Below are 15,917 nucleotides of genomic sequence, written 5' to 3' on the forward strand. Positions count from 1 at the left end.
CACATAGCTGCGAGCAAATTGTGAGCGCTTCGACAAGAGGAGTGGAAACTTAGCATCATACGAAATAAGAGAATTTACCAGTCGCCCCCCGACTCGCACAATGAAAACGAACACCAAGATCCTTCATACTCATGTACGAAAGGATTGAGTCATTGTAGACTCGTGCTCACACGTGTACTCTTACGAATCCTTTCTATATCGTTTCTGAATTCGAAATCCTGCATTACTTCTACTATTTTACTGAATGCTTCTTTCAGTTCTGATGCCGTTGGAACCAGTTCAAATTGAACTGCTTTGTCTTTGCATCTTCGAATGAAGCGGAACACATAAGCGAACACTCTCAACACACTTGTGTGCGACGAAAAACTTTCGATCGAGTCCACTTGATCTGACTTTATCACTATAGCTGTCAGTCCAACAGCACTTCCAAATTGCACGTCTCTTCAGAGACGAAATGGTGGTTAACTGGCCATGAGTCGTGTGGTTCCTTCAAGAATGACGGACCACTAAACCACATTGACGCGCACAGTTCAGTCACATCGCAACCTCTCGATAACCACTCTTCAATCTCGGCCACTCGATTCGACACGAATGTCGCGAGAGTGGAAGGATGTGACCGGATCCAATGAACAGTGACTTCCGAATCTGACCAAAGAACCGTCCGTTCAATTGGTGATCGGATCAGACTTCGGATGCGGTGGCAGAGTTCTGCAAGAAGGTGAGCTGCACACAACTCAAGTCTGGAAAAAGTCTTAGTCTTGAGGGGAGCTACTTTTGATTTTGAGGTTAGTAGTGATACTTTACAACATTCTGCAGTATGCGTACGAACGTAAATACACGCCCCATACGCTCTTATTGAGGCGTCGGCGAAGCCATGTATCTCTATCGGTGACGTAGGCTCTGTGAACAAATATCGTTGCACTTTTATGTTTTACAATTGTGTCAAATTTGACTTCAATTGCTGCCACGATGTATCCAAACTCAATGGTATGAATTAGTCCCACTCCAACTTTTGAAGCCAGAGCTCTTGAAGCAGTATCTTTGCTTTTATAATTAAGGGACTCAATAGGCCAAGCGGATCGAATAACCGCGATGTCACTGAGAGAATGTTCCGTTTTGTCGCTTTAAGACCCATGAATGAATCGTCGATTCGGAATTGGAACACGTCTTCATTTGGCAACCAAATCACACCTAGAGTCTTGGTTGCGTCAGTCTCGGAGATCGTTATCGGCTTTGGTGTACTGTCTGATGCGGAGAACCCACGAGCATTCGAGAACCACTTCGCAAGTTCAAAACCTGCTCCTAGCAGTATCTGCGACACTTCAGACTTAATTGTCTTCAGGTCCTCAACGCATGCGGTAGCAGTCAACATATCGTCAACGTAGAAATCTTGCCTGATAACCTCAGCTGCCATGGGGTGCACGGATTTCGCAGTCTCGCTCAGCTGGATCAAACGCCGTAAGGCCAAGAATGGCACTGGCGCAGTGCCATATGTTACAGTATTTAATCTGAAAAATCTCAACGAGTCTGATGGGTCTTTTCTATACACTATGAGTTGATAGTTTCGATCTGCCTCGTGCACCATAACTTGGCGGTACATCTTTTTGATGTCGGCCGTTAATGCATATTTATTCAATCGAAAACAAAGCAGAGTTGAAAACAGCTCTTCTTGAATGGTCGGCCCGACCATAAGAATGTCATTCAACGCCTTATGTGTCGTAGTGCGACACGAAGCATCAAATACGACCCTCAACTTGGTCGAAGTGCTTTGGGGCCGTAATACACATTGGTGCGGAATAACATAGTATGGAGTACTTGGAAGGATGTGACTCACTTCGGACATGTGGCCCATCTCTACATATTCTTGCATGAATTCCAAGTACATTCGCTTTAACTCGGGATCTCAAGTTAAGCGTTTTTCAAGCGACAAAAACCGCCATTTAGCATCTATAAATGAGCACCCAAGCTGGTGCGAATCTGATTTAAACGGCAGTCTTACTTCGAAACGACCAGACGGCAATCTTTTCACATTATTTGTGAAATGACCTTCACAAGTTTGTTATTCAGCGGAAAGGACTTTGGAGGGAGAGCGCACATCTTCGACAGTCCAAAACTTCAGCAAGGCCTTGTCAATCGAGCTCAAACTTTCTTCCTGATAGCTCAGATTGACAGTCATCTTCTGGTGTGCTTTGTCACCAGGAGTGTTCCGCCCCGAGACAATCCACCCAAGGCTTGTCTTTGGACCTTACTTGATTTGGCCAACGGACAATAGGTCAATGAACGTTTCAGCGCCGATAAGATCAATTTTCTGCGGTTTGAAGAAATAGGGATCCGCTAGCTGAATATTATCAGGTATCTTCCTGCCACTGACATTTACAGTGTGATCTGGCTGATAACCTGAGATTGATTTAAGGATCTATAAATCGATCGCGTACTCATTGCAGCCAACTCGCGACTTCACCACAGTGTGTATCTTTTTCTTAACTTGAGAATTGGATTCACCAATGCCAAGCAAGCTGATGCACGAGTCTTCTCTTCGCAAATGCAGCCGCTGAGCTAGTTCCTCAGTCACAAAATTAATTTGTGATCCAGAGTCCAGCAAAGCTCGGGCTAAGACGAAATCGCCTGAATTCGTCTTTATTTTGATGACTGCTATGGCCAGGATCACTTTATCCGACACGGTCGCATGCGAAGTGGATGGACGATCAGTATCAACACTCGGGGGTGGTAACGCTCTACTATTTGTAGTCGCAGAATATATGTGCAGCAACGTATGATGTGAACGGCTGCATACACGACACTTTTTTGGCTTACATTTGGCGTCAGTGTGACCCTTCCGAAGACAATTTATGCATAATGCAGTTGTTTCGAGCAACTCACTATGGAATGATCTTCGGAATTGCAATATACGCATATTTGGGTCTTTTGATCAATCTTATCTTTGAGCGTCGTACACGAAAACTAGCTTTTATTAAGCTGTTTAGCGGAAACGGCTTGACTATTGGACTTTGTCGAATTCTCAGCTGACAAGTGCTGATATCGACGATTAAGCACAGTTTCACACTCACTCCATAATGGAATCTTCGTGTAATCTAGCTGCTCATCCCATTTCTTCTTTGTCATTGCATCAACTTTGTGCATAACCAGGTGAATAAGGATTGCATTTACAATCTTCTTATCATCACCTATCGACAACAAATATCCGTATATCGCAGAGACAGTGTCAATCAAGTTTCGCAACGCTGAAGCGGAGGGCTGTGAAATCTTTTGCAAATTGAAACGAGCGGTTATATTTTCATAAATATCAGACAATCATTGTCATATACTCTTTTCAAACTCGCCATTGCCTTCTCATAGTTGTCCTCGGTGACTTGAAACGCTCTCACCGTTCCAAGAGCCTCACCAGAAAGACATGAAATGAGATGATTGAATTTCTCAATGTGCGGAAGTGAATGGTCTTTGTCAACAAGAGTCTCAAACAAACTTATGAAATTTTTAAATTCGGAATACTTTCCGCTAAACTTTGGCAATGACAGTTTAGGCAGACGGGTGCGAGGAGCGGCAATCGGCTGAATCGATGTATTGGCGGATGAAGTATCGGTCAACGATTTCACCATCGCCTTCAGCCTTGCCTTTGCAGATATGCAAATCTCTTCTAACTTGCACCGATATTCGCCATATTCGTCAAATGTGTAAATTCTGCTTTGATATTTGAGAGCATTTTCAATGTGCGACGACAACATCTCAAGCCCTGCACTCTAGCTCTGCCAAATCTCGACCGATACTGTCATAGAGAATTTGATCATGAATTCTCCTAATGCTCTTCACGCAAATAGCAAGTTTCTTCCTAGAGCCTTCAAGTGTTTCTTTCGAATTCATTTTTGTTTAAATTATTAAAGGAGACGAAAAAAAATATTAAAATAAATCTTGTTGCTACTAACAACAACAACAAAAAAGAAAATTAAAAAAAAATTTTTTTTTTTAAATTTTTAGTTAGAATTATTTTTTATTTTTACTTAATTTTTTATTATTATCATTTTTTGTTTTTTAATTGTCAGCAACCTCTAAGCTATCTCGGACAATTATAAGGGAGTACACAATTCGAGGACCAAACGATATATCGCACTGATATACTTAACCAACGAAGGGGAGCGAGTTCTGAGCGCTGCAAAGCGCGCGACAACGAAAAGTGCAAGCAACAACACAGACCACAGAGCGCAATGCACTGTGCAGATGCTGGCTTGCTAACGTACATATGTGTGTGTGTATGTGCGCTGTTTTTAAGCGCGCGCAACGAAAACGAAAATGCAAGCAACAACAATACGGAGCCGAAATGCACCGGTGCACTATGGGAAAAAAGTCGATTTTTTTGGCATAAACTCTAGTTTTAAAGATAAAAACTTGAAATTTGTTATATTATATTTACTATTAAGATTAATGTGTAATTTCGGATTTTGTTGCTTTTTGAATCGGACCATAGCCTTCATCCACCCACCCCCACCACCCACCAATAAATTAAATTTGTAAAATTGCTGCAAGTCACTTATAATTTTTTTTTTGATTTTTATATTTTTATTATAATTAATGTATAGTTTAATCAGATTCCTCTTCCTCTAAATATATTTCCAAACAATCACTTTCATTATCCTAATCGGATTCATCTTCGGACGAGCTTACGGAGGTATCTTTGTCCTTTTCATTCAATATTGGCTCCTCAAAAAGATAGATAACCTCTGCTGGAAGACGCTTTCTTTTCTTTTGTCCTTTGGTGATGCGGAGATTAGAGAGTAAAGGATCGGACGAATCCATAGCCCTGTGAAACACATCAAACATATTGTCAATGCGGCTACATTTTCTTGCGTGATGCTTTTTGTCAGCTTTAAATAATTTATGCCTTGCTTCCGATGCACCTTCTCCCAAAGAGCCAACTGGAACGATTGATCCTTGTATAATTACAATTTATAGCAATCAAAATAATGTAAAAGCGATGAATCAAATGGTGGTCTACTCCTAAAATCAAAGACAATTGTTTTGAATGCTCTTCTCGCCGTGTTTCCGTCATTACTGTTGCCCATACCATCTTTCCAAAACGAATTGTTATTTTCTTCTGCAAGTTCAGATGCTAATTTTCTTTTGAGCCTTACGCCAGAATCCTCATAATTCATTTTTGGGCGACCTCGTTTATTTGATGACATATTTTGAGCACAAACGCTTAAACTCATATTGCCGGCTAGCCACAAAGAGTGTTTTTTCTTAAATTGGTCCATAATACGGTAGCATTTTGGCAAATGTTTTTTAATATAACCAATGAAACATTTAATTTTTGTTGATATTTGCTGATTTAATGCTTCATCAAATTGCTCGCCGTAAAGTTGCATTTGTATGTAGCTTCTTAGAGGATCTTCCGAGCGCCTGTTTTTCTCCCAAACTTCGAGAAGTGCAGCGTGTGGGAGCTCATAAGTTGCTGGACATAAGTCATTTTTTTGAAGAAACAAAAAGTTGCAAAAAGTTGCAAAAATGATTAGTTTTACGATATTAAGGATACATTTGGTAATAACTTTGCGTTTTTACCTTTTTGCAACGTTGTGCTAGTTTTAAGCTAAAAAGATATACATATAAAACAGTTCACAGTTGGACAAGAAGTCATAATAATCAAAACATGTAATCTAAAATACATTTATAAATACCTTTGCTACGATTTGCCATAATCAGAAATAATAAATCAATTTGTTGCACCACAAAATAAACAGTGAAAGTTTGCAAAGATTTTTCACTAATTTAAGCACACTACAAAGTCAATCGAACAGCTGACTTTGTTCGCTTATTAACACTATAGTGTAAAAAATCTTAGATAACGGTTCTTGGCTAATTAGGGTATGTAAATTAAAAATATATATTTTATTTTTAAAAATAATTTGTAAAATAATTTGATTTTATGCCAAAAAAATTGACTTTTTTCCTATAGTGCGGTGCAGTGTTGGCTTGCGGGTATGTATGTTATGTATGTATATATGTATGTGCGCTTAGCAACAGCACACAATTTACAGCGGCTACGAATCTGGTGACAAAAGGGGCGATGAAAGCGAAAATTGCAACGAACTAAGAGAAGAAGTTCGATGCAATGGAAATAGAAAATTCCCCTAGTCACTTTCACTTAAGAAAACAAAAAACAAATGCTTTACTAGTACGTATGTGCCAAGAATTAAAAGCGTCACTAGAATTTTGCAACTTGGCAACCAATTCAGTTGTTTGCTTTCAATTTTTCGCACAGTACCTGGAATTGGCGATCTAAAATGATCCCAGCCACTTTCCTCTGTGTCTTTTGCAGGTGCAGGGTATCCTCCAGCGATGATGCAGAAAAATCCACCGATGACACAAACACAAGTAGATCAGAGCACTGGCACAGTCAATTGTTTGTTTATATTTTATTATATTTTAATAGCGACCGGCGCGAATTTGTTTTGTTTTCTGTTTTCTATTGATCACTCGCGTTCAACAACAATTAGTGTCCACCCGGGGGCGCCATGAAAAATCACAAGAGTTTTTTTTTTTGAGGACTTTGCTTTTATTTATTGAATCTTCTCTGGATTTTGAGACTAACAATAAGTTTACGAATCTTAACATTAAAATTTAGCTAACAGTGTGTTAAAACTGCATTCTGGTTGCGCGTCCCTCAAGTCGGTCGCTGGGTAGGTAAGTCATTACGACGAAGACGTGATTGGTTGCTCAACCTTATTAGACCTCTCGCCAGGTGGTTAGGGTGCAACAGTAGCTTGGTAAAGTACTTTTCCTTCTGTTCAGCGATCACTTCTTTGACTGGTAGAATGTTTAAGTCGCGATGTATGTTTTCGTTGCGAACGTACCACGGTGCCCCAGTGATGGTTCTCAAGATCTTCGACTGAGCTCGCTGGACTATGTCAATATTACGATTGCTGGCATTCCCTCATAACTGGGAGCCGTACATCCATATAGGTTTTAGTACCGAATTATACAGCAGGACTTTATATTCAAGGCTAAGGGGCGAGCGTTAATAAGCCAATGAAGGCTGCTGGCTTTTAGCTTTAGGTGTGTTCTTTTGGCTTCAATATGCCGGCGCCATGTGAGTCTTCTGTCGAGGTGTACTCCTAGATATGTCACCTCGTTTGCTTGCGGGAGTAGAGTGTTGTTTAACGTTAGCGGCGGGCAGTTCTGCCTGTTCAGGGTGCTTGCATTTTTGTTCGTTCACTCTCATTCGCCAATCTGTTGGCCGTTTTTCAACATCGACCATATGAAGAGCTAGATGCGCAGTTGCTTGCCTCGGGCATTTTGAGCGGCTAAGAATAGCTGTATCATCAGCAAACGTACATAGATGTTGTTATTCATGTGCTTGTCGGGATGCCTGCTGTGTAGAGGACGTATAGTGTTGGCCCTAGCACTCTACCTTGAGGAACTCCAGCTCCAACAGTGAAATCATCAGATATAGCAGTGTTGCATGTCATAACAAATGTTCTGTCGTAAAGGTAAGACTCTAAAAGATTATAGGTGTTTGTCGATGCCAGATGATGGCAGGTGTGACCACTCTAAACAGCTGACAGTGTGGTCGCGATCAATTGATATCGATAGTGACAAAGCTAGTATACTATGCGTGTGACCTTGTCACACGCGCAGTCACACCGATCTAGTTTATCCTCACGTTGGTCACCCTGCCCTCTTTTAGGGCTTTTCCTACAACATATGTTCCTACTATTCGCTATTCGCTACAGGGATAGCCGGTCCTGATTTTAAAGCGCTTGCGTATGTCACACTTTTGTCAGAGGTATTAGGTCCTAGTGAGGATCTGGCTGCAGTCGAGAAGAAGACTTCAGGGTTTGATCTGGAGACTTTCAACGTTTTATTTTGGGTGCGGGCGGTAATTAATTTTTGATGAATGCGGCTTTTCCGATCCTTATAAACTGGGCAACCTCTATAGTTAGCAGTGTGATTGCCACCGCAGTTGCCGCACTTTTTCGAGTTGGAGTCATCTTTGCTCGCTGTGCAGTGTGCGGAGTCATGAAGCTCTCCACAAACTACACACACCGGGCGCAGTTTACAGTATGACCTTGTATGGCCATATTCTTGGCAGTTTGCACATTGTACCGGACCATTGCGTTTGTACGGTTCCTCAACTGTAATTCGGCGGTGCAGCAGGAACTGAAGATTGTATATAGGGTGCACTTCGTATTTCTTCAGAGGCTTAATTTCTGGCTCGAGCTCAACCTTAAAGAGTGGCTGCGGCTTTCTATCCCTGTTAAGGATATTGAAGACTGTCTTTGCGATAAATCCCTTCTCTTGTAGTGCCTTTGTTATCTCTGCAGGCGTTACTTCAGATTCTATACCCTTAAGTACGACTTGCAAGCCCTTGCTGCTTTTAAGCTGATACGTGTAAAAGTTATTTTTATTATCGGTAAGATATTTCGATAATACTCTGTAATTGTCTTCAGACTTCATTTGAACTTTTGTTTCGTGAATGTTGCCCTTTACAAGCGGTATTATGTGGAAGTTATCCTTGCCAATAAGCTCAATAATTTTGTTAACGAGAACATTGGAACTTTTTTTTCGTATATAAATAGGCGGAGGCTTTGGCTTCCTTTTCTCGACTTCAGTAGATTCGGCCGCTTCAACCTCATTGGCGTCTGCCAAGATTTTGAATCGGTTCGAGTTCATGTCCGTTTCTATTGCAGCTAGGCTAGCATTGCCACGGGTTATTTTGCGTTGAGAATTTAGAGGGCTCATCTTTCTTTTAATTTGAATGTAGCGATCCATACCAGTCTGCACAGCCGGCTTAATGGGTTCATTGTTTTTGTTCTTTTTTTCGGGCAGCGCAGCGACAGACGTAGTAATGTTTGCGCTGCTAGCTGATGATGTCGTTAAACGCGCTGTCGATACAGTTGCGGTTGTTGTTGTTGTTACGGTTGACGTTGTCAGCGAAATTGCGGTGCTGGTTACTGCGCTCTTAGGCTGCAGAGACATCGATGGTAGCGAGGGAGAGCATGAGCGCGCTCTATTACTCTCTACGTTTAAGAATTCGGTCGAGTTGGGGGTAATTGACCGCACTTGATCAGAGCTTGCATTATATTCGGTCGCTTTAAAAGAGAAGTACGCGTTGTTTCGTTGTTGTGAGAGCCGTCTCTCGTCTTGCTCACGGTGACGTTGTGCACGAATGTCGTTTTGACTAATTGTAATCAAGATTGATTAATTAGAGTTTTAATTGTTATGATTTATATTAATTAATTAATCAATCAATATAAACATTAGCGATTTCATCGCAAAGAGCGTCTTTTCGCGTTATTGTAGATTTTTTAAACCAGTCACTGCACTTATATGATCTTATTGAATATTTTTTCCCGGAGCACAATAAATACACGTCTGCATGCGACGACGGTTCGGATAAAGTTATCAAGAGTTTTTGCAATTATTAAATTTCCGCTTTACTCGCGGACAAAGTAATGGACCTAATTGTTGTTGCGGCAATACGAAAACGAAACGAAAACGGAGAGAGTGATGACGCGCTGATGAGTTCTTGATTTCAACTGCCTTTATAATTCTATGTTAAGTTACATTAAGCCTAATTTAACTAGAGTGGCGAAGCGAGGCGAATTCGCTCAGAGAGCAAAACGAAAGCTTTATTTCGCTCTCGCTTCGCTCTAATTCTAACAACTTTATTTGATACTTCATGTATAGGGGGGCGTCGAGTTTATGAGAAAAAACATTTGCACTTTGAGTTTGGTAGAATTCGTAACTAATTAATTACTTTTTATTCACGAACTTGGAAAAAACTTTGCATGTGCACAAGAATTTAAAAACATATGTAGGAATGCAGAAAAGCACTAAAAGTGGCAGGGTGACCAGCATCAAGAGGAATCAGAGCAGTGTGACTGCGTGTGACCTTGTCACCAGCTTTTTGTCGCTATCAATAACATTCGATCGCGACCACACTGCCAGCTGGCCTGAGTGGTCAAACCTGCAGTCATCTGGCATCAACACTTCATGCTCTTAAACTAATATAAATCAAATGCGCCAACAGTTCCTACATAAATATTTCTTTTGATTTAAAATAGCTTAAAACAAAATTGGGAAAAACAATTTCCATCTGTTTGATATAATAATATATATATACATATATATAGTGACATATCCACCACCACACTCATTTCTCGTATGTGACACATTCTCGTAATTATTCCCCTATCTCCAAAATATCCTATTGCATTCACATAAAGATTATATTATATTCAAAACACAAGCTTGTCACGACAGCGACCAATCGTAGCAAACAAAAAGGTTCTATTGCATTCAAATAAAAATCATATTCTAAACATAAAATCGTCGCGGCGGCGACTAACGTCAAACAAAAAGATCCACTTCACGCCACTTAAAATTTTCTGGTGCAATCTGAGGACTCAGCATTAAAACACTTACACATACACAAAACATTACACATATGATTGTTAGCTCTAAGTCGCAATAAGAAGTTTCTTGTTCGTACTCAACATATTGTAAGGTTAGTTTTTAAAGACACTTTCCTCAGACAAGACGCGTAGCCCGCTAATCTTACAATACCAATAAAGTTCGTTTACAAGTTATTTAAAAATAAAATCGTAGTTTTATTTTTTTTAACCATCGCGTTACGCGAAAACATAACTATATATATATAATATAATTGCGATCTGACATTTTTGCCTTGCGCAAGGGTTAATATTTAGGAAATAAATCGTCTGCATACAAGCTTTCCCTTCAACAAGCGCGAGCGCACTGTAGAGCTGAGATAATATCGATGGCACTATCGATATATCGAATTTTTACCTTTCTGAACCACCATAGATAGTTTTTTGACACTATCGATGGTGCTGGGCATTTTTCACATCACTGACATTTCAATAAAACACGAGGTTTGGTTGCGGAATTTGGGTAAGAGAAATTACAAAATTGGATATTATATCTTTTCTAATAAAAGCACATATTAGCTTAACTTAAATTGAAAGGAGGTGGTGGCTCTAAACATGGACAAGTTTGTGAATCTCAAGAGAAAAGGTAATTATAATAATTTTTGGTCATATATACTACGTAATTGTTATTTATCTATGTATACAGGCGTTGATATCAATAAATCAGCCGAAAACAGCTCTGACGAAGAGAACAACGGACCGAAAAAATCCAGAGTTGGGAAATCAAAATTGTGGAAGTTTTTTACTAGATCAAATGATGGTAAGTCGGCAAAGTGCATAAGGTGTACAAGACCTAGGCGCTGATGATTTGCCGTCGACTTAAAAAAAATAGATTCTTTTGTAACTACATCCTATGATTTAAATTCCCACAGAAAAGCTGAACTTGATAGGTTTGTAATGAAATACGAGTTTAAGCTGCAAGCTGACGTTTTGTCTACAAATAAATTGCTCTCGGAAACACACACACATAACAGATAATATTAAGGACAGTTTGCAAGCCGTTTTTGACAAGTGGGACATATCATCCAAAATTGTGGTAATAGTTACAGACAATGCGAGCTCCATTATCCAAAAAAAAAAATTTACCATGTTTTGCCCATACATTAAATTTAGTGGTGCAAGGATGTCTCAAGCTAGACTGTTTGGTCCCTATCCTAAACAAATGCAAAACTACAGTTACATATTTTAAATCCAGTTCCATAGCGTATAAAAAGCTGAAAGACTACCAGGATGGGAGCGTGAAATATAGTCTGAAGCAGGAAGTTCCTACTCGATGGAACAGTGCTTACCTTATGATAGAAAGGATTTTAAAAACCCATGAGGCAATCGGCAAAGTTTTGTTGAGTACATCAAAAGCTCCACAACCGTTCACTGTAGACGAATTGGACATCCTAACGGACCTGGTACAGTTACTTGCTCCATTGGATACTCTAACAAAGCAAGTATCTTTTAATTCTACAGTGACGGTTTCGTTATGTATTCCCATAACATGTTGTCTGTTACATACTTTGGACACTTTAAAGCCGAGCCTTAAGTCTAGTGAGGGATTAGCAGCCTGTACATTTTTGATGGACAGCATTGTCACCAGGCTGACAAAGTATGAAGAACGTTCTTTGTCGCGAATCGGAACATTGCTAGACCCATGATTAAAAAAAAACAAGGCTTCCGTTTTCCTTTTAACGTTGTACAGGCCGAAAAGTTTTTGGAAAATGAGGTCACCGTCATTAACAACTCTTGTGATTCCGTACCCCATGCAGCAGAGCCACCACCACCTTCTCAAAACCGCCAAACCCTATTCACATTTCTTCAAAAAAATATTAGTGAATTACCAACCTCGAAAAGAGCAGATGAGATTATCGATCTCAGACAGTACTTTAATTTAAAGCACTGTGAAGAAAATGTAGATCCCCTAGAATAAGTGTTCCAGTTTTCACTAAACATAAGGAAAAACATAAATAACATTTCTTTTATTTCAGCATAATGAATCTAATTTAAAAAAATTAGTGCCGAAATTTCTATGTGTTCCCGCAACCTCGACTGAGTCGGAACGTATGTTCAGCAAGGCTGGACTCGTTATAAATAATCGCAGAGCTAATAAGAGAGCTAATAATGTGGACATTTTGTTATTTTTGCAGAAAATTTCCTGGATACAATAATTTTGTTGTTTTTTAATTTTATATCAAAAATGACCTGAATTTTTTGTGATCTCTGTTGAAGTTACCTTATAATTTATGTTAATGATAAGATAGAATATATATAGCTTAAAAAACCAAAAACCTATGTATGGGAAAAAATGAAGTAAATATGACTATACTATCGATACTATCGAATTTTTGCTTTCAAAACATCGAAGCGCGACCATCGATAGTATTCCAGCTGTAGCGCTCTGAACCTTAACAGACTGAAACCGATCGAATAAGCGCGCGACGGAACTACCTTGTGTTATTGTATCATGGTTCGAACATCGAATTTTGAAATGAGCCGAAGAGGCTCTAGGGCAGTGCTGCCCATTTGGATTTTTTCCAGTCAAAACGGGCTTTTTTTGAAGGCTAACACGGGGAAAATGTGTGAATTGCTTGAATTGTGACAAGCGGAAATTCTGGCTGTTTTAGAAATTCAGTTGTCTTTTTCCCGAATTTTTTTTTGATTCGTTAACACTTAAGTACAATATACGAAAAGTGGCAGCTTTACGAAATGTGGTGGTGTATCTCGATATATGCTAATGTCATCACTCGCTTAGTGCTTCGATCTTTAATAAAAGTGCTCGTAAAATCTTAGCAAGTTGTGAAATGCCGAAAGAATATAAACAAATGCCGCGATGTCTGGCTTAAAAGTGATGAGTTCAAGGCGTGAATTCATAAGGATGACACAGACCTACAGAGGGTTTATTGCAACTATTGTAAGACCACTATTACAGCTGAACTAAGTGATCTGCGAGCTTACCGATACAGATACGAATTGCGAAGTGAAGTGCCTGTAAAATAAATGGAAAAGGTTGTAAAATTTGCATCTATCTTATAGCTTGAAATATAGCTTATTTTAAAATTCATCTAGTTTTAAATATATTTGCGACATGAACGGTTTGTTTTGTAAGAAAAATATCCATACAAATATCGGAACTTGTTCTTTTTTTGCCGATGGTTATCTGCATTTCATATGAACGTAATTTTATTTCTAATTAATAGTGTCATCGAAGATCGATAAGTTGGCTGAAGTGTTACCACGAATTGCTTGAAGTTGTGAAATAAAGCGTTTGTTAAAATGCCAAAAAAGATATAAACATATGTATGTATGTATAAACAAATTTTTCGCCGCATCGAAGAAGCACATGTTAGCAATGGGCAGTAATAAGACATTTAATAAGATTTTTGTTCACACATACAAAAAACTATGATAAATCCATCACATTGTGTTTTTTTCTTATGGAAATTTAAAGACCTAATCATAAATATAGCCCCAAAGATTTTTGCCACCCACATAAAAATATATTAAGGTTTCATGTTTTCTCTCATTTAGATGTAGCTTACTTTTTTGCATTATATTATTTTTTTATACTTGGATTATTCTAACTTTTTTTTCTAAAATCTAGCTTATACGGGTGCTCAAAACCGGGCAACACTGCTGCCAACTTTTGACCAGCAAAAAAAGCCGTTTTTGATGGAGAAAAAAACCTAAAAAAATAGAAAATAAATTCAATAAAAGCTAAAAACAAATGTATCAAAAAAGCGAAGAAATGTAAAAATAAAAACAATTTATTATGTTAATTTGTGTTTAAAAGATTTTTCAATATCTTCTTGGTCCATTTGCGTATATAGTAGTAGTTATGATTCCTGAAAATTTGGTTGCGATCAGATAAAAATTGTGGAAGTTATTAAAGAAATACTTTTGTATGGGCAAAAACGCCTTACTAGGGCTCTTAGTTGCTTTGACCGACAATCCGGTACATTGTGCCGTCTATGGTATATTTTGAATGGTGTACTATATCGATATACCAAACATTCCATTTGGTATATTTTTAGTTTTTTTAGTATTATCGGGATATTTTGAAAATAATACCGCAATATTTTGCCTTTATTAAAAATGGGTCGACTGTAACTTTCTTACTTGTTTTATCTTCTTTTCGTATATTCCTCCAGCTTTGTTTTCTATAATTAAAAGTAAGAATTTTGATCGTGATCTGCTAACCGTGGTTATTTTAATATTGGATTGCGTCCCTCGCTAATTAATGTTTTTATATGTGTTTCGTGTGTATCATTGTCCCAGATTAATGATACACCAAATTGTCTGGGAAGACCACCTGATCTGTTTTTTGCTATTGACCCATCGAGAACGTCTCCATTTTCCTCTTCTGAAGATACCCATCTAAGGTTTCGGAGTCTAATGATTGTTGTTTTTGGTCGTAATTATTTTAGTGTTGAAATATGTATAGTATATATCAGATGAAGATTTGTATTTTGCCTTAAACTCCCATGCAGTTCTTGTTCCACTTAGATTTGCTAAACCTTAATGGTTTACTAAGGAATTATTAAATTTTACAAAATCTTTAGTCAACGATGTACAAAAATTTGAATGTATATGGCTCACCTATTGGTTTTTTCACTTTCTTATGCCCAATTGGTATTACTCAAAGAGTAGATCTGCAATATCTCCGAATACAGTATATATACATATTAACACTTGATCAATGTGAAGAGCACAGATGATAAACCCATCTCCGTTTGACTGACAGCCTGTCCGTATAAAAAGTATGAGACTATTAAAAATACAGCTATAAATTAATTTTCGACAGCACTTGTTTTTTTATACCCACTATCCATAGAATAGAAGGGTATTATAACTTTGTGCCGGCAGGAAATATATGTAACAGGTAGAAGAAGGCATCTCTGATAAGCGTCAACAGCCGAGACACTCTAGCCATGTCCGTTTGTCCGTATGAAAGACTGGATCTCAGAGACTATAAGAGATAGAGCTATAATTTTTCGACAGCATTCGTTATGTTTGCACGCAGATTAAGATTGTTTCAAATTTTGGCAAGCCCACTCCCGCCCCTGCAAATCAAAATAAATCGAATAATAAGCCATTTTGAAGGTAGAGCAGAATTTTGGTATATACACTAACAACTATAGTAATTGTCATTCGTGAAAATTTGGTTGCGATCAGATAAAAATTGTGGAAGTTTTTAAAAACGCCTGCTAGCTATGCTTTCGTTTGTATGTATTCGTCGATGTATCTGCATGTATCTACAACCAACAGTCCAAGCAGTTAACAAAATAAATAATTAATAGGAGCCCCAAGTAACGTTTATTTTGATTTTTTATACTCTAAGTCCCTTGGTCCTTACGAAGAAATCCTGCAGTACACGACCTTTGGAACTCAGTGAACCCAGTAACCAATTTAGTATTGACAAGGTAGTGACATTTTCGGTGATTCTATACCTTTTGAAGAAGATAGTGA

General features: G+C 38.5%; 1 protein-coding gene and 1 long non-coding RNA gene across 2 annotated transcripts in view; one reads left to right on the forward strand and one right to left on the reverse strand.

Annotated features, from left to right (window-relative positions):
* Positions 1-4,103, forward strand: part of LOC132797546 (choline/ethanolamine kinase) — a 60,302-nt gene extending 56,199 nt beyond the window's left edge. Inside the window, exon 8 of the mRNA XM_060809294.1 lies at positions 4,059-4,103. Coding sequence (XP_060665277.1) covers positions 4,059-4,088 — 30 coding nt within the window. The 3' untranslated portion in view covers positions 4,089-4,103. The remainder of the gene's footprint in view (positions 1-4,058) is intronic.
* Positions 4,104-14,392: 10,289 nt separating this feature from the next.
* LOC132797605 (uncharacterized) lies at positions 14,393-15,380 on the reverse strand. Its single transcript, XR_009633740.1, has 3 exons — positions 15,274-15,380; positions 15,048-15,216; positions 14,393-14,977 (listed from the first exon to the last, which is right to left on the reverse strand). It is a non-coding gene; the product is annotated as an uncharacterized LOC132797605 (long non-coding RNA).
* Positions 15,381-15,917: the final 537 nt, after the last annotated feature.

This window comes from Drosophila nasuta, unplaced genomic scaffold (assembly GCF_023558535.2).
Source record: "Drosophila nasuta strain 15112-1781.00 unplaced genomic scaffold, ASM2355853v1 ctg14_pilon, whole genome shotgun sequence".
NCBI lineage: Eukaryota > Metazoa > Arthropoda > Insecta > Diptera > Drosophilidae > Drosophila > Drosophila nasuta.